The 19737-nt window shown below is 44.9% G+C and overlaps 1 protein-coding gene and 1 long non-coding RNA gene across 3 annotated transcripts in view; one reads left to right on the top strand and one right to left on the bottom strand.

Annotated features, from left to right (window-relative positions):
- LOC135901349 (O-methyltransferase MdmC-like) overlaps nucleotides 1–6364 on the bottom strand; it is a 43052-nt gene extending 36688 nt beyond the window's left edge. The window contains exon 1 of the mRNA XM_070535809.1: nucleotides 6201–6364. Coding sequence (XP_070391910.1) covers nucleotides 6201–6329 — 129 coding nt within the window. The 5' untranslated portion in view covers nucleotides 6330–6364. The remainder of the gene's footprint in view (nucleotides 1–6200) is intronic.
- Nucleotides 1–19737, top strand: part of LOC135901311 (uncharacterized) — a 454233-nt gene that overhangs the window by 414473 nt on the left and 20023 nt on the right. The gene's annotated exons all lie outside the window — the stretch shown is intronic.

Genomic DNA, 19737 nt, shown 5'->3' with positions numbered 1-19737 from the left:
CTGGGGAACCAAGGGATACTGCTCGAGGGAGCCTATACTCAACTTTCTTTGATATTTTAGATCAGAATACTTTTTATCAGTATGTGCACGAGCCATCACGCACTGACGGAACAGGTCACGTACTCGACCTTTTGCTCTGTAACGTGCCTGATGTTGTATACAATGTACGGGTGTTGCCAGGTTTGAGCGATCACAACGTTGTTCTAGCAGATTTATCAGTTCAGTATGTGAAGGTTGCAAAAACACCTAGTCGAAAGATTTATGCCTACAGCAGGGCCAACTACGAGGCGATTAGCGCTGCTTTCGAGTCGTTCTTTCCAACTTTTGATGCACTCGCAGATAATCTAGATATCGAACAACTATGGAATACCTTCAAATTGAAATTGTTCGAACTACGTGAAGCTTTTGTCCCATCACGAGTTATATCAAGTAGGCGAGCTCGAGACAAACCCTGGTTTAACACAGAGTTACGTGCCCTTGTTCGACGACAGCGACGAAACTATCAAAGATATAAGGCGTCTAATTCGCCAGAGCATTTGGCCTTGCTGAAAGCAACAAAAACTGAATTTAGGCAAAAGTCCGACATCGCTAAGGACTTCTATTTCTTTAATCTAGGAGAAAGACTTGTCAGGGATACCAAAGAATTTTGGAGGTACGTGAAGCGTAATGGCAAAGACAACAGATCAATACCTGCTTTGAAAAATGAGGAAGCTATTATTCATGATAATGAGTCTAAAGTTGAAATTTTTAGCCGTTATTTTTCATCTGTCTTTTTGCCGTCTAGCTCACGTACTGTCTGTTTTGAATTACCTGCTGAAATAGACCCCATGCCAGAAGTTACCTTTTGTGTCGATGGTATCCGTAAATTATTAAAAGATGTGAACCAGGCTAAGGCATGCGGCCCTGATGGCATTCCTGCCGCTATCATACGGAACTGTGCGGACGCGTTATGCTTTTATTTTGTCCGGATGTTTCAGAAGTCCCTAAATGAAACTGATATGCCAGATGATTGGAAGTTAGCGCGAGTCGTGCCCATACATAAGAGTGGGGTGCGTAACTCCGTTCAGAACTACAGGCCCGTTTCCTTAACTAGTATAACCTGCAAAATTATGGAGCATGTAATATATAGTTGTGTTATGGACCACTTAACTAAGCATAATCTCCTAAGTCCCTGCCAACACGGTTTCAGGCGTGGTTTATCGTGCAATACACAGTTGGTAGAGTTTATTCATGATTTAGCCACGGCAGTTGATAAGCAACAAGTTGTGGACTGCGTTTTTTTGGATTTCAGTAAAGCGTTTGATGTAGTCGCACACAGTCTCCTACTCTCCAAATTAAAAGCTTATAACTTGGATGGTAAAATAATAGCGTGGATTGCCGAATATTTGTCATTGCGGAAACAGGCTGTGGTTCTGAACGGTATATCTTCGCAATATGCATCAGTTACGTCGGGAGTTCCCCAAGGCTCAGTGTTGGGGCCACTATTGTTTTTGTTGTATATCAATGATATTTCAGCTGGTATACAGTCTTCATTCAGGATGTTTGCCGATGATTGTGTTGTTTATAGAGTCATAAATGCCATTTCCGATTCACAAATCCTGCAAGTTGACCTAAACACTATCGCAGACTGGTGTGTGCGTTGGGATATGTCGTTAAATATAAATAAGACTGTTCACGTCACCTTTACAAGAAAACGAGCTAATCATCCCTATAGGTATAGAATTCATGATTCAACTCTAAAAGTAAGCAAGGAATTTAAATATCTAGGTGTGTTTTTCACTTCTGATTTACGATGGAACAAGCATGTTAACTATATTGGAAATAAGGCAGCATCAGTCTTGGGGTTCTTGCGGCGCAATTTTAGTCATTTACCGAGTAACTTGAAGACGCAGTTGTACTTTAGTCATGTACGTTCAATACTTGAATATGGATGTGTTTGTTGGGACCCACACACATCTGAGCTTATAAACAAATTAGAAAAAATCCAGAATAGGGCAGTTAGATTTGTTCTTGGTAATTATAGCCGGCAGCTTAGCATGACAGAAAGCAAACTTAAACTTAAATGGCAAGAGCTGAAGGATCGTAGAAGGCATATTAGATTAAAATTTTTCCACGATATTTATTATTCTAAAACAGGCATAATCCGCGATAAATATATCCAGGCACCACATTATATATCTAGGCGACTTGACCACTGTTTGAAGGTCAGGGAATTTTCTTGTAGGGGTGACGTCTTCCGTTATTCTTTTTTTGTTAGAACTGTTCGAGATTGGAACAGTTTGCCATCGACCATTGTATATATTACAGAAAATGATGCTTTTTACCACGCTTTGAACTAATTTGTTGATGTATTGATTAAAGTTTGTAACCTCCCTGCAGTAATGCCCTACGGGGCGATGCAGGTAACTAATAAATAAATAAAGACTTATTAAATAGTACAATGCGCTTGAGTTATGTTCTTCGCTTTCCTTTCTCTGCGCTCATTAATCGCCATACCGCAATCATTCAGAACTCATTGCCAAGTAGCTATAAGTTCAAATTCAAATTAAATTCAAATGTTTATTAATCTTTAAAAACACAATAGAAATGTGTCCAACACTGTTTGGACCTGTAGCCACAGGCTAGTCGTGGGCCCAGAAATTAAAGCACAATAATGCAGACTCTTCCTTATGCATATAATGCTAACATAAAACAGCGGGGAGGGGGAAATTTACATGAGTATAAAAGTAAAAGAAAAAAGAGTGCATAACAACCAGCAATTGTATCAATTCAAGAAAACATCTTACATGTTCACATTATATGGTAAAATCGGATGCACACAACAGGTAGAATATATTTAGAATAAACAATGCATGTGCATGAAGAGCTGTCTCGCTGCAGGAGCAAATGTTCTTCATCTTGTGATTGCTTCATTATTGTTTTCATGACGTAACACGTGACGTAACGTCATACATGAGCTTCTGGGAACCAATGTCACTTGCAATTATCACGTCACCATGATACGTGACGTCATACATTCTCACGTGTCCTTAACTACTCTACCTTAATCCACCTTGCTCTAACTTGCACCAACCTTAATGCACATTAATCCACTTTAACCCAACCTAGTCGACTGTAATCGACCTTGTTCCACTTTAATTCATTTTTATTAACTTCACCTCAACTCACCTTACTCTAGCGTTGGAACCAGATGGTTGTCACGTGTGCTATGAAGCACACACTAGGCACACTTTTAGTCAGCCAGAACTTTGGAGCCGCCGTGGCATCGGAGGAGCGTGCTCGTCTCGCATCCTAGAGGCCCGGGTTCGCTTTACACACAGACACAAATTTTGTTTTCAAAGCCACTATTTAAGTTGCTTACAGGAACATCCCTGACAAATTTAACGTCACTCTGAGCCCATGTCGACTTGTTTTTACTCTTTGCGCTCTCGGTCATTTTTGGCACAATCATCGCATCAAGCCAGATTTTTTTCCTCATGGGACATATAATGCTTTCGCATTAATACTGCACCGAGCTTTCTGGTACGTTATGCAAGAGGCGGAAGCGTAGCATTCAAAAAGCGTAAATGTCACGTAATTGCTATCTGTGTGTTCACGTGCGACCAATGGTGACGCAGTATTTAACTCTCCTTTCAATAATGCCAACAGTAGAAAAGCGGCATTCTGCAGCGTGTGCATTTGCACGCTAAGAAGATCAGGTTAGCTGTGTTATTTTCAATCGTTCTGCATTCGTAACCACATAATCTGAAGGTAAGCGTTCAATTTCAGAAGTCATCATCTGATGTATGTAAGTGTTATTAAATCGAAGCTTTCCATCACTGATTCGTATGTGAATGCCGAAAACCCACTGCAGGAAAGTCAACTTACGCATCTGCGTGGAACGCTACAGTTTACATTCGCAGTACCGCGCCAGCGTCAGCTGGCCGGCCGGTCAGTGCCTGATAACTACGAGAAGCGACGAGTTCATCAAGAGTAGCGCATGCACACAAAAGTCACTAGAAGCGCAAGTTGCGTCTGCTGGGCAGGACACCACACCTGTCGCGATCAACTAAGGTTCCCTGTTTATCGGAGGCAGCAAGTGCGCATGAACACAGACTCGTTCTTAGGATCTGAAAAATTAAATCCTAGACAAGCAATCAAATCACGTGTGCATAGCCTTAGGTCGCTCAGCATTTCTTGAGTTCGTTGCGTGGTCAATAACGTTAGACTTTGACTTTGATTCAGTTGGCATTGGGGGAAGTTTCGCGTTCAACCTTCTTTCTTTAGGAAAGAGGCTTTGAGTTTTATTGTATTAGCAAACTATTATATTAGCCCACGATACGCTTCTCGTAAACTTCGTCTTCATTCCTCAGCCGCACGAACCCTAGACGAACGAAAATCTCTCAGTAAATGATTTACGACATTGTAGCTTATATTATAGTGTTCCAAAGCGTCTACGTTGCCTAAAATTTACTCAAAATGCTTAGCGACAGTTTTACCGAGTTTGCAGCAAAATATAGCAAAAATTTAGCGACCTTTCTGTCTCATTCCAGTGACATGCTTTAAAACATTTTGGCAACACTGTACGTGCATGTCAATCGGATGATATTCGTGTGATATTCACCCTGATTCGTCTGAACCCTGAAGCAGCTCCTCAAACGTTAAAGTCGCCTTTAGTTGTCTTTCTTTTGGATATTCTTCCCGCATTCCGTCTAATATAAGAGGTGCGATCCACGGTTATGTTAGTTTTGATATCGCATCGTACAGTGATTGTTCTTTTTCAAAGAAATATTCAACAATGTCATTGCCCTTCTTTTCCTACACAAGTACTTTGTCCCACAGTTCAGCTGGCTTCTTCCTCAATGCCGTGACAATGCTCTTCTTCCATGACTTCTTCGCAGATGTTTAGGTTGGGCAAATCACAAATAAAACATCTTTTTGGCATTTTCAGAAAGGTAGGCTCACACGTTGAAGATATTGTCGAAGCCTCTGTACCAAAGATTGTGTTGGTACAGAACCGACAAACAAGCGGCAGGTGGTTATGGGTATTCGAAGAAAGTATGAAATGTTTTCTACGGTTCCGTAGAAAGCTAAAGAAATAATTCCAGTGCGAAGACTACAATTTCTCTTCGGTACAACTTTCCACACCAAATCATTCTTATTCTTATTACAGAGGTACTTCTTTTAGTCTGTCCTTTCTAATCGTTTTCAGAAAAAAATACGGCAGAACTCATCTCAGGATGAATGTCCACGGCAATACGTTTAGCGTTGAATCAATATACCGACGCAGCGTATTGCCACCGTCCAAACAAGTTATCTATGAGACCTGTACCGCTGTGGGGCTCCTCTTTCGCGTTTCCTTAAGAACACTCAGTGCCATCTAGAGCCGCTGCCGCGAAGCCTGAGCGTGGTCTCCGAAATCCATGGCGGGGCGGTGCGTGCGAACACCGAGAAACGCGCCATGCTGCAGCCGGTCTCCTCTCTGGTGCTTCTTTATGGACACGCTGCGCCATCTAGTGGTGCTGCCGGGAAGTCCCCGTGTGGCCTCAGAGACGAGAAGCGTGGCGCGTCGGTGCATGCGAATCCTGATCATTCTTTTTCCTTGCTTGCCGCACACACAGCGACATATGTTACGATGATATGTGCAGTGGCTCAAGTTGGCAAAAAGTTCGTTGAAGGGCGGCACATACCAAGTGCGTTTCATGCGCAGCCTGCTAAACCACTAAGTCGCTGTCTTTGATGAAACCGTGTGACGAGGGTTTGGTTCCGCCCAACATCGCTGAACTTTAAAGAATCTTTTTTGTTGTTGTTGTTATTGTAGAGCGGCACATGCCTACTGGCACACAGCCAGTGAACCAAGCAAATTGGCACAACAGAGGTTCATTGAAGACCAACACCGGCCGATTAACACATAATGAGTACTCCAAGTCAGCGTCACATAGCCCTATTGAAGAGCGGTTCATACCGAGTTCCGTATCTACAGTGGCCCATATCGGTGGGAAAGAGATTCGTCCTAAGTTGGCCTGGACTGACCTAAGTTGGCAGTAAATTGGTTACATAGAAATATACATAGATATATAGAAAGTTAGCTTCTGGAAAATCCGTGAAAAACCTTAAGAATGCTAACGCTGTAAAAGCTTCTTAGAATGAGAACGCCAATTTACAATTGGAACTATGTACAATCAATACTTCACATGCGCAGAGAACAAGGGCTACATTACTTGGCAAAGTTTTGTCAAAACCGGGTTCAGCCGACCGCTGTGGTTGGCCACATAGTCGGCGATCCGAGCATCAAGATGGAACGGCTTGACGAAGTGACCATGACCGTTGTTTTCTGCCATCGGAAACATGAAGGGAGTAGACAAACTCTCGAGTGTCGCGGAGGAGAAGCGGCAGCCAAATGCCGGTGCCGCCAGTGAACTAAGGAGCGTCGGCCAGCTAATGCAAAGAAAAATTGGCATGAGTGGAATTCCAGCCAGCTGTGGCAAGGCGGCGCGTGGCCAGCGGCACAGGTGGGACGCCGACGTTGCAATGAGTTCAATGAGTGCAATGAGTGCAATGCGGTCTATCAAAACGGACCTTCGTTTACCTGCCCTGTCTGTTACTGTTTAGCTGCTGCGTCTGTCCGCTGCTGTATCGGACGAAAGCAAAAACCAGCAAACGCGCTTGTGTATGTAACCAATGTACACGGTTGAATGCCTTGATAACAAAGTGCTTCAAATGAAAACACTCTTTATACAGGGTTCTTCGTTGTAAAGGTCACGCACCACACAGCTCATAAAAGAACCGGGACAGAATTATTTCTTCCTTATACAAGTGACTTTGTTGCAGAAGTGCTCGATTCTATATTGTCTCAGAAAGTAGTATCATGTAAGCGCATATGTTTGTTCCGCGTAATAAAGAAAATTCCTCCGTACAACCTGAACATATGACTTCGCTTCATAGGCATCTCTAAAGCACACCAATGTGTCCTCAGAATATCGCATTGTATCCCACGAATTCTTTTTAATTTATTTCATTTTCTTTGATTTACTCATTGAACATGAGCCACTAGGTATGTGTTCGTACTTCGCGAATCCTTCAGAATACATACGTGCCACTGTGACACAAGATGTACAGATTCCTTAATAGTAGCCGGCTGTGTCTCGTCGTTCTCGGTGGATGGTAAACATTTTTAGCTCTAGCAGAGGAGGACAGAAGGAAGACGTGGACAAGATGATGCGCTATCTTCAACAAATTTATTCCCAGAAAAAAACACCTTTATACACCAGGCACATAATGACGTGTTGGCAAGGTAAATATGCCTGACAGTGAAGTTTCCAGCCCACACGTTCAAAACAATGGCGGTTCACCGACGGTTCATGGTGCTTAGCGCCATCTGTGTGACGAAGTGCGGAAGAAAAAATAACGTGCTGCTATATCCGTTAAAAGGAGTAGTGACGTCATTTTGTTATCGATAGCGCGAAAATTGTTTCGGTGGCGTGCCATTAGAGCTGTATATACAGATGTCCGGCCATTCGACTTGATGGGCGTTTCGTGCTTTAAGCTCGGAAAGGGACGCAGAAAAAGGCTAACGTGCGGGTGTCGAAATCACGCCCCTGCCCAGAACATACTTTTTCTGGAGGCCTACGAAAGCTTTAGAGGAAGTGGAATGGTCCTATCGTCGGACGCCAAGGCCCTCGGCCAGCGCAGTCGCACGAAAATAACTGAACAATTAACCTGCGGTCGTAACTGACTACTTTTGACTGAACAGGTTAAGAAACGAGGAAGTTACCCGCGTCACCGTTTTCAGGCAAACTTCGACAACCAAGCAGCACAACGTATGAGGTGGCGTATTCAAACAGGTGAACTTTACTACGCGTCTTTCTGCACACTTCATGAGCTACATAGCATTGCAAGTGATAGCGGCGTCAACGCCCCCCCCCCCCCGCCCCCTTTCGAGAAGTGCTTAAAAAGGTATTTATTGATAATAAGACAATAAAATAGCGTTGTCTTTTCTTTACTCGTCACGCATATATAAAATGGACTATGAATTTTATTTTCTTTAATTGAATCTGTGTCTCTCGTTAATTAAGAACGCTTTTTTTTCTTTTTCAATGTTTGTTCCCTCCAAGCATAGTCGCGCTTCAATCGCTGCCATAACCACCCTTGCTGATGTCAGGGACAATTTGTACTGAACCGCCTTTCGTCCGAAGCTTCGCGACCTATTTGGATCGACGTTGGTTTGGGAGTTTGGCGTTCTGGACGCACGTTCTGGACGTGCGTTCTACAGTGGATACACTTTATTGTTTTTACCGAAGCTCTCAATCCACTAACACTAGCGGTTGATTTGCCGCCGAAGGAGCACTGTGGTTCTTAGATATCCAGCTTGAGTTCTCGGGCCAGAACACGTGCTGGATGAAGAAATCAATAGCTAATAAGCCCTTGCTACCATAGACTTCCCTCCATTCAAATACCATGGCCAGCTTATGTCTTGGAAAGGCTTCAAGAAAGTCATTCCATTACCATATCTACACAAACCTGAAGAATCAGTTGGAACGGTTATCTCAAGCAGGATTTCGGAAGTCCTTGCAGGTTCCCGTGGCAGAGGGCTCGCTGAAAAGATTTTTTGTAGAAAATAGCACATGGGACACAGAAAATAACAGATGCAAAACAAACGAACGGCAGTGGTCATGCCCTACCTACACAGGGTGGCGAACTGTGTTAAACAAGATGTCTAGTCCTGGGGACACACGAGTTCTTTTTTTTTTCAACTCCAAAAAAGCTTAGCAGAGTGTCCTGCGTAAGAAGTACTATAGGACAAGCAAGACGATGTGCTAGTGACCGCTTAAGAGAGATCGTTTAAATATGAATAAGTACCCTGACGGTCATAAGTCTGTTCACTATCGCGAATGGGGCCCTTTGTGTGGTTATTGCGCAATTTTGGCCAGGCATAGAGAAAAGGTGTGCGCAAAATTATTGAGGCGCAGGCTATCAATTGGAGTGGCGAAAGCTGTGAAAGCATTCCGTCTATCGACCGGCTAGATAGAGAAACGGCCTTTTTTGGAAAACTTAGTTTGACGTATAGACCAGGTGGCGCGCTACTGTGTGGGCTGTAGAAAGGTGGGTTTTAATGTTATTGTGAATTGATGCTAGCGAATTATACTATCCACGTCTTCCTTCCATCCTCGTGGGCTGGCGCTAAAAATGTTTTCCAAGTTAGAGTACCGACATCCACGACATACAGCAGTTCTCTGTGCCTACGCCTGTCATCGATATCCTTCCATCAGCAAGCATGACATAGCTGGTACTCAATATCAAACAGAATGAACATGTGGGGGTAAGTGATGGTCCTTGTTTAATTATTTATACGAAGAACTTTATCTCCAAATGAAGCCATGTTTCGTGTTCTATTTCGCGATGTGCCTCTCGGCGATTCCGTAGGCCAATCGCGCAGATTGTGCAGTCCACAAATCTATGCCTCTGCGGCCATTGGGCATATATGTGCAACTGTGGCCGACGTTGGCCAACATTTCCTGTTTGCAACATTTCATTTAGTTCCCTGTCTATTCTCGACTGGACTCAGGTGACAGAAACAGCTCAGTGACGAAAAATGTTGTCGTTATCCTATTTTCAAGGATGATGTGCAATGTTTCATGAAAAAGTGTTATTCTCTGGGACAGTGCACGTTGCCAAGGGGTGCTGGCAAATTGTAGTCCAATAGAAGAAAACTTCTGGCTGTAGTTTTAGAAATCACAAAGCAAGCAGCGCACATACACACGCAGGAGTGCACAACATCGGATACGCGACCGGATAAGAGTCGGGAACCTCGATTAGGGGGATATTTTTTTCTGCAACAAATTTTGCCCGGGCCACTGAAGGAAAATAGCTTTGTAGCCACACCTGTGGCCTAGTTTGTCAGGCACGCAGACTCACGTCTCACCGCAGCCGTGGAAAAACCACGAGCTATACACACATTACACACATATACAAAAAAAGCATGTCTGTTCAAACCATGGTCAAATTATTCTTGTCGCGAGGCTGACTGTAATAAATGGTTGGAGATATTTTCTTTGGCTGATGGCGTGTCATCCTATTCCAGGTGTTGCGTGGCAGCTACGGTGTGCAAAATTATCAAAAACACAGAGACGGCAAGTATACATCTATACTGACATATATAGATACAGGAGGGGAAGTATGCATTCCCTGGACGCCAAAAAGTGCTGGCGAAACCTCTTGCTTGACATTCGCTCTTGTCCTCCTGAAACCTTGGAATCGGCCATCTCGCTTCCTGCGCCTTTGATTGAATTCCTCGTTTAGCCATCCAGGGGATGGCTCAACGAGGGCTCCGGGGGCTGTTGGTGCTTCAGCCTCGGCCATGTCGCCTCTTGAACTCCTTTAGCGTTTCACACTCCTAGTGCTCGCGTTCCTGCTCAGGATAAGTAGATAAGACATTCGTGGCTCAATAGGATTGGTTATGTGAAAATACAAATCTAGCTCACGGCGTTGGAATCATGCTGTTATGAGCAAACTATGGCACAGTGTAAAACATTGAGAAATGGCGTTCTTATTTTTTTTAAAGAACTTGGTGAGGTAGCATGTTATAAATATGATTCTGTGCATCAGTGACCGTCGACTCGAACTGATTTGACGGTACCACATGAACGGTACGAAATCAGCGGTATCAGCTCCAATCTCTCTTTCCTTCGCTTGCGCGCACGTTTGTAGCTGACAAACGGGTAGGCGTTTATGGCCGAAACTTTAACTGCACTCGGTCCAAGCAAACAAAAAAGAAAGAAAACGTTAAGAGCAACGATATCTCACGTCAAGTCGTGAGTAACAACGGGATCCTTTTAAATCAACTTAGCTCGTAAACGTTCACTCCCAACTATATAAACAACGTCGAAAGGAATTCGCGTTCATGGCGAAAGAATCTCGGTGTCTGACATTGAATAAGGGGTCATTCCTCGACGCGTACGCAACGAGCATACTATGTTTTAGTAAACGTATAAATGTGGGAAATGGGCAGGCACTCTTAATGAAATTCTGGGGGATTTTGGATGCCAAATGCACGATCTGACCATGAAGCGCAGAGTAGTGGTGGACTAAGGATTAATTTTGACCGTCTGGGGTTCTTAACGAGCGAGCAAATCTAAGTGCACGAGCGATTCTGCATTTCGCCCTCATCGAAATACAGCCGCTGCTGTCGGGATCGTACCCGCGACTTCAAGCTCACCAGCGCAAAGACAAAGCCGCTGGGCTACCGTGTCGGATGAAGGCACGCTTAGAACATCGGCTGTGGATCAAAGGTTATCAAAGGGTTTAACTTGTAACACATTTATTAATGTTTCATCACTTTGTTATTGTGCTCGACGGGTAGAAGATTCACACGTGTGTTATTTTTTTGTCTCGCCAGAAGGTTTCTTGCTTTTGCTTGCCTCGCGCTGTCACGAGTTGCACTATTTGGGCCCTTCATCGCGCCTTCGACTGTCGCCTGGTTTATCTCGATGCGAGGCACCTTTACCACTTGACACTGTCGCTTGCGGTTAGGCATCGCTTGAACAAACACCTACTGTTTTCGCATCGGCATGATGGTGACATCCGTGTGCAGCTCTTTGTGGTTGCGACAACACCACCCCATTCATATGCTTCCCTTCTTTTCATAATGCAAGGCAGCGTGCCACCCTAGGGAGAATGGACGACAAAGTCTATACAGGGACGAAAAAAAAATGAGCAAAGGAGGCTTTTGCCGCACTTGAAGAATCGCCGCCTTATTTCCTGCGAAGCTGTGTCTTTCGAGCAGATGCATTAATTATAGCAGTAAAACACGTTGTGGGGCTCGTTGGTGCATAGCTTTCAATAGAATAAGTGCCAAAAAGTGACAGCACACAAGAAGAAAAACAGACAGGACAGCGCCTTGTCCTGTCTGTTTTTCTTCTTGTGTGCTGTCACGTTTTGGCGCTTATTCTATTGAAAGCATTAATTATTTCAGGTGTCTGTAATCAGGTTACATACTTTAAAACGTCGCCCGCCTATGAAATCTGCTTGAAACGCTTCCCACATGTCACATTTTCGAGAACTTTCGAGTCATGCTTCACACAGACACTTTTAATGCGAACGCATTATATGCCCGATTACACGAAAATCTGGCGTTGTTGTCGGTGGCATGACCGAATGATGGTACCGAAAATTGCCGACGGCAAAGAGTAAAACCACATAAATCATACTCGAAGTGACGTCCAATTTTTCAGGGAGCTTCCTGCAAACCAAATAAACTAATGCCTTTGAAAAGAGTATCAGGTAAATTTCGGTCTGGGCGGCAATCGAACCTGAGCCTCCGGGGTGGGAAGCGACGCAACAGTGGCTCCACGGTTCTGGTTGAATAAATGTGTTCCTAGTGCCTGTATATCATGGCGCACTATAAGTCGCATCCATCTGGCTGACTAAACGCATGGCCTAATGAGTGCGCCGTTGCGCACCTGACGGCGCAGTCAATGGGTAGGAGGTGGCGCCACCTCACGAGTATATAAAATGAGCACATAAAATGTGGACGACGCTTAAGCTTCGCCTTCAAGAGTGAAAAGTGATATCATTCAAAGATCCCTGATTGCATGCCATGCTTCACGGCAACCACAGCTTTCTTGCGGATGCCTGGAGGCGAGCGCCATCTGGATGGTGGTGTTACAAGGACCCGAGTGGCCCACGCCACTCTGTGATTGGTAGAAACGCTGGAAAATGTGCTTGTGTGTGCTCGGAAAGGTGCACTGCAGTGACCATAGGATGGTAAGAACTCGAATTAGCCTAGACTTGAGTAGAGAACGGAAGAAACTGGTACATAAGCCAATCAATGAGTTATCGGTAAGAGGGAAACTAGAGGAATTGCGGATCAACCTACAGAACAGGTATTCGGCATGAACTCAGGAAGATGACTTTAGTGTTGAAGCAATGAACGACAATCTTATGGACATCACTAAGGAGTGTGCAGCAAAACTCGGTGGTAACTCCGTTAGACAGGATACAAGTAAGCTATCGCAGGAGACGAAAGATCTGATCAAGAACCGCCAATGTATGAAGGTCTCTAACCCTACAGCGAAAATTGAACGGGCAGAACTTTCTAAGTTAATCGACAAGCGTAAGACAGCTGACATAAGGAACTCTAATATGAATAGAATTGAACATGCTCTCAGGAACGGAGGAAGTCTAAAAGCTGTGAAGAAGAAACTAGGAATAGGCAAGAATCAAATGTTTCCGTCGACACACAAAGACGGCAATATCATTACTAATATGGATGAGATAGTTCAAGTGGTTGAGGAGTTCTATAGAGCTTTATACAGTACCAGTAGCACCCATGACGATAATGTGACTGAGAATAGTCTAGAGGAATTTTAAATCCCTCAAGTAACGCCGGAAGAAGTAAAGAACGCCTTGGGAGCTATGCAAAGGGGGAAGACAGCTGGGGAGCATCAGGTAACAGCAGATTTGTTGAAGCATGGTGGGCACATTGTTCAAAAAAAACTGGCCACCTTGTACACGCAATGCCTCATGACCTCGAGCGTACTGGAATCTTAGAAGAACGCTAACATAATCCTAATCCATAAGAAAGGGGATGCCAAAGACTTGAAAAATTAAAGACCGATCAGCTTACTGTCCGTTGCCTACAAAGTATTTACTAAGGCAATCGAAAATGGAATCAAGAACACCTTAGACTTCCCTCAGCCAAAGGACAAGACAGGATTCCGTAAATGCTACTCAATAATAGACCATATTCACACTATCAATCAGGTGATAGAGAAATGTGCGGAATATAACCAACCCTTATATATAGCTCTCATTGATTACGAGAAAGCGTTTGATTCTGTCGAAATCTCTGCAGTAAAGGAGGCATTACGGAATCAGGGTGTAGACGAGCCGTATGTAAAAATACTGAAAGATATCTATAGCGGCTCCACAGCCACCGTAGTCCTCCATAAAGAAAGCAACAAAATCCCACAAAAGAAAGGCGTCAGGCTGAAGATACGATCTCTCCAATGCTATTCACAGCGTGTTTGCAGGAGGTATTCAGATACCTGGACTGGGAAGAATTCGGGATAAGAGTTAATGGAGAATACCTTAGTAACTTGACATTCGCTGATGATATTGCCTAGCTTAGTAACTAATGGGACCAATTGCAGTGCATGCTGAGTGAACTGGAGAGGCAAAGCAGAAGGGTGGGTCTAAAAATTAATCTGCAGAAAACTAAAGTAATGTTTAACAGTCTCGGAAGAGAACAGCAGTTTTCGATAGGTAGCGAGGGGCTGGAAGTGGTAAGGGAATGCATCTACTTAGGGCAGGTAGTGACCGCGGATCCGGATCATGAGACTGAAATAATCAGAAGAATGAGAATGGGCTAGGGTGCGTTTGGCAGGCATTCTCAAATCATGAACAGCAGATTGCCACTATCCCTCAAGAGAAAAGTATGTAACAGCTGTGTCTTACCAGTACTCACGTATGGGGCAGAAACCTGGAGGCTTACGAACAGTGTTCTGCTTAAATTGAGGACGACGCAACGAGCTATGGAAAGAAGAATGATGGGTGTAACGTTAAGGGATAAGAAAGGAGCAGCTTGGGTGAGGAAACAAACGCGAGTTAATGACATCTTAGTTGAAATCCATAAAAAGAGGTGGGCATGGGCAGGACATGAAATGAGGTGGAAAGATAACCGATGGTCATTAAAGGTTATGGACTGGATTCCAAGGTAAGGGAAGCGTAGTAGGGAGCGGCAGAAAGTTAGGTGGGCGGATGAAATTAAGAAGTGTGCAGGGACAACATGGCCACAATTAGTACATGACCGGGGTAGTTGGAGAAGTATGGGAGAGGCCTTTGCCCTGCAGTGGGCGTAACCCGGCTGATGATGATGAATGTGATGTATGATTGCAATATATTGATGATTTGGAGGCATGTCTTCCCACATTTCAATTTCCAAAAGTAGCCCACCTCATTGTATCCTTCATCGGAACTGCTTCGCATCATCACTGAGAAGAGTTAACTGAAAGAAGCGGCCCTCGTTGAAGAAGGTGTGGTAAGAATCGATGCTTCTATGCCTGAATTTGAGTTTGTTTCCGGGACATTCAAAGATATATTCCAGGAACGAGACTGAGCTCACGAATAACGCCTTGTTGCAAGCGCTGTTTCAGCAGCAGACCAGGCAGTATGAGCAACAGCGACTGATTTTCGAAGCAGTTAGCGACTTACTAAGAGCACAGAAACCACATCAAGAAGAGCTCAAGCCCGATAGTTTCGATGGAGTTTCCAATGCCGCCAACTTGTGGCTCAGATTTTATGAATACGCATGCGCGCAAAACCACTGGATGTCATTGGACGACAAAGTGTGTAACATGCGCCGTTTTTTATCTGGCAATGCCAGAAAATTGTGGGACATGCGAATTGCAAATCAGTGCCGTGATTCAAGGCACAAGTGGAAAGATAGTTTTCTTTGTGCTTTTGACCGAAATCCGGTTGACAGATGGGACGACGCAATAGCTTTCAGAAACAAAGAAGGGGCAGTCATGGATTATTTTTTTCGACAAGAGGCGTTTACTCTACATTGCCAACCCTAATCTATAGGACTCTGCAATCCTTCCCCTGATAATTCATGGCATGCCTAACGAATCGCAAAGAGAGGTTTGTGTTCACCGTCCTACCTCCACGGATGACTTACTTGCTTGCCTTAAGTATGTGTCCAGCGATTTCCTGATTGATGGTCCCATCAAAAGGTATAGTACTCTACCACTGAGCATTGACGCACATGGCGAAACGGTAGAATATTATAATACCGAGTCCGACCAATGTGAAACGATGGAAAATGTATACCTTCTGAAGTCAAATCTCATATTTGTTAAAATAATGGTAAATGGAAAAAATCTTGACTCTCTGGTTGATACTGGAACATCCGTAAGCCTGGTAAATCAGGAAATTGTCCAACCGAGCAAGGTGTATGAAGGAAGAATAGTCAGTGTTCAAAGCTATGACGGAAAAATTAGAAGGTTGCAACAATGGGCAGAAGTAGAAGTTGAATTTGGTGGACGTCACATGAAAGTAGATGCCCTTATCATGCAGGGTGTTGACTTCCTGTTTATTTTATCTAGACCAGACATGAAGTGATTGAAGATGAATATTTCTTGGAGAGACGAAGTGACTATTGACGGATCATTTAAGCCTAAATTGTGTGGAAGGGAAAATTCACATCGAAGAGTTAGAAATGCTGATGAAATACTGACAAATTTTCCCGAACTTATTTGTGTCGAGACGTACCCGCCAGCAGCAGATGTCTTCGAGGTGCCGTTTAAGCTTCGTGACTGTGCCGTCACGAAGCTTAAATATTGTTGATTTCAATCTTGCTGAGCAACGGGACGTATCGCTTAACCAGCAGAATGGTGGTGCTTTCTTTCCTCAGCAGCACAGCATTTAGTGAGTAAAGGATGTCTGTTCCCACGATAACGTCAGGCCCCGTGAAGGCATCGTCTGGAACTACGTGCATTCTCACGCTCTTGAACAGCTTACTGTCAACTTCTAAATCAGCCTCGATCTGGTCCTTTATTTCACAGGCTGCGCCAATAACGCGTGACTTATCACAGTTATGTGGTTTGCTTACTTCATTGCCTATCTGAATTCACATTTTGACTTGGTTAAGGTGATCTGTATACCAGTGTCCAGAGGAGCGGCTGTAGGTTCCCATTGACGTTTACATTTTTCAATGACTAGGACTGTCCCGACCTTTCATCTTCATTCTTGCTTTTTACGTGGAACACGTGAAGTTCGCTTTTTGCCGTGTCTTTGCTTGCAGCAAGAAATGTTTTTTTTCACGTCGTGGACTCGGGCAGTGTCGTGCGAGATGACCCCATTCTTGACAATTGTAGCACTTTGGTTCCTACCGACGTCTCTGCATCGCAGCGTTCTCGTCCTCTCGTGACGGTGGTTCGCTTGTCTTTGAAAATCACGCAGACTTATCGTCCCTGTGTCTGCCATCTGGAATGAACTTTGCTTCGCGGTTTTTTCTTGAACAATTCATAACTGTTATTTTCACGCAGTATGTCATTCATGGAATCGTGAACACGGTTCCTCATGGCATAGCCTAATTCTCTCTGCACCAGTCCTGTGACGATTTCTTCTTTTGTTGCCTACACAGTGATGCCAAGTCGCATACTAAGTTTTTCTTTCTCACGAACGTAGCTCTCTTGGTGCTCCTCTTTGCGCTGGACGCGCGGTTCCATGAGCCTCCATTGCTGGGCCTTCGATGGTGGACGAACGTAGGCATCTCGAAAGGCGGCTTTCGGGCATGGCCACGAGGTACAACTTTCTCCCGTGAACTGCTGCCAGTGGCGCGCAGTACCCGACAGTTTTAACTTCGCCATGGTGAGCTCCTCCTCGGCGCTCCATCCCGCCAATCTTGCCGTTTCATTGAACTCGACAATCCATTCTTTCGCAGCAATGTCGCCCTCGAGCACGGAGAAGGTTGATACAGTTGCTGACGCATCCGGAGTCACTCGCATGGGTGCCTGCGTCGCAAGTTTCTGGAGGAGCTGTTGGTTGTGACCAACAAGGTTTGGAAAAAAATATCTGGTGTGGAGATGATGTCCTAAAGGTGAAGCCGGCCACCTTCACCTTACGAGGGGAACCGATTAATGTTGGCATTTGGTGGAGGACAGAAAGCGTTTTTTTTTTTCAGTTCATATGGCTTTCACAAGGCTAATTTGATTAAATATGCTGTTCGATGCGCCTGTGTGGGTCGCTGGTTTTAGGATGAAGATCGATAGTCTTGGCGACTTTTATGGGAGATCAGGATGTCACTACTCAGCAATATTGGCAATATTTAGCCCGGTACAACATTCTATCATTTCCCAATTAATCTAAAATTAGCATTAACTGATTAGAAGCAGTTGAACTGCGACTGTTCTCTGTGTAGTTCAGTACGCTTTCAAGGGTGAAGTAAGGGAAAAGGTCGAAATAATGTGTCGCGATGCCAGCAATGACGCGAAATGTGGCCGGCGCCTCCGCAGTGAAAACAGAGTGGACGCCTATCGACGGTGCGCCATGCCTCGGTTCTCCGAAATTGCGGCCGTCCCGTAGTGTCGTGTTGCGGCGTTTAACAAGGCGCTGTGAACGGCGGCTGGTGGTATGACTGTAACTGCGTGACGGGTGCGCGCCTCGAAGCCTCCTCTTGCGGCGGTGACCAAGGAGCGACTGTCGGAGACTGGTGGTACGGCGGTGTGGTTGTAATGGGTGGTGGACATCAGACAGCGGCTGCGTAGGTCATGGGACGCTGGTGATCTTGATGATCGGCTGCCGGTAACACCTGCCTGATTTCGTCACGCACCACTCCGGCGATTGATGCTACGGCTCTATCCACTGTCGGTGTCAGAATCTTTTGAATTTCTTCTCTGACGAGTTCTCTGATCAATTCCCGCAAGGGGTTCTGATACTTTCCAGTCACTGCGGCGGCATTGATTGTTCGCCATTGTTCGGCATTGATTGATCGACTGTACAGTCGATCGTACTGTCTGCGTCTCTGATGAAGGGCCCGCTCAATAGCCGTAGCCTCTTTGATGAAGTCAGCGACGGTGACTGGTGGATTCCGCACAAGTCCAGCGAAGAACTGCTCTTTGACACCTCGCATGACGTAGCGCAACTTTCTTTCTTCAGTCATGTTCGGGTCGGCTCTACGAAAGAGGCGGGCATGTCCTCGGCGAACATGTGACCGACTCATTAGGTTGTTGTACGCGTAGCTCCATCATCTGCTGGGCACGGTCGCGTCGGTCGGCACTCGCAAAAGTATCTGTGATTTTCTGACGAAAGTCATTCCATGTCGTTAGTCCAGCTTCGCAGTTTTCGTGCCAAGTGCGGCCGCTGTCGTCAAGGGCAAAATAGACGTGGGAGAGCTTTTGCTGCCCAGTCCACTGATTAATCTGTGGTACGCGCAAATATTTGTCAAGCCAGTCTTCAATGTCTTCGAAGACTGCTCCGCGATAGCGATTGGGAACCAGAGGATGCAGAACGGTTACTTGTTATGGACTGGAAAACCGGCTGCTTTGCGGTGCTTGCGTTGGGCTGGTTTCAGCCATTGCGAGATGTGTGGAGCTCCTAGAGAGAGGTGGTTGAAGAGGGGAGAACTCCGGGGCAAGGCCCAGCAGTCGACGACTAAAGCGATGCACGGGTGTTGTAACTGGTGATAATGCGTCCGGGCTAGAGGAACGACTCCCAGAAGGACTCCCGAGCATCAGGCGCGGTCAGTACCCAGCACCTTCACCAGTGTCGCAGTACAAGGCGGACAGTAGACAGGGAGACGTTCAAGAGCCGCAGGACAACTTGTTCAAATACAAAACAGGCCAGAGACACGTCTTCTTTGTCCTCGCCGAAATCCCACTGACCCACTAGACGAAGTCCGTTAATGTCCCTATCTTTGTTGTCGTCTGCATAGAGGAATAGACGTGTCAATATGCATGTCAGTGATATCGGTCGGTAGTTTTCAGCCAAGTTTTGTCAACGTCTTTGAAGATGGGCATGTCTTTGGCTGTTTTCTAATCTTGGGATATGTGACCTGTCATTAAAGACTGATGAAATATATGGAATAAAAACTTCCTAGATACTAAGACTGTATTTTTTAAGTAATTTAGAGTTATTATTGTCAATACCTGCTGAAGATGAAACTTTCCCGTTATTAATAAGCTGAACAATAACATCAATAGTAATGTCAATAGGTTCCATTTATCGGTAATGGTCTGAAACAATGGGCAAATTAGTGAT

The sequence above is a fragment of the Dermacentor albipictus genome, chromosome 3 (assembly GCF_038994185.2).
Source record: "Dermacentor albipictus isolate Rhodes 1998 colony chromosome 3, USDA_Dalb.pri_finalv2, whole genome shotgun sequence".
Taxonomy (NCBI): Eukaryota; Metazoa; Arthropoda; class Arachnida; order Ixodida; family Ixodidae; genus Dermacentor; species Dermacentor albipictus.
The sequence above is the reverse complement of the archived record's forward strand: the minus strand, read 5'-3'. Positions and strand labels throughout refer to the sequence as shown.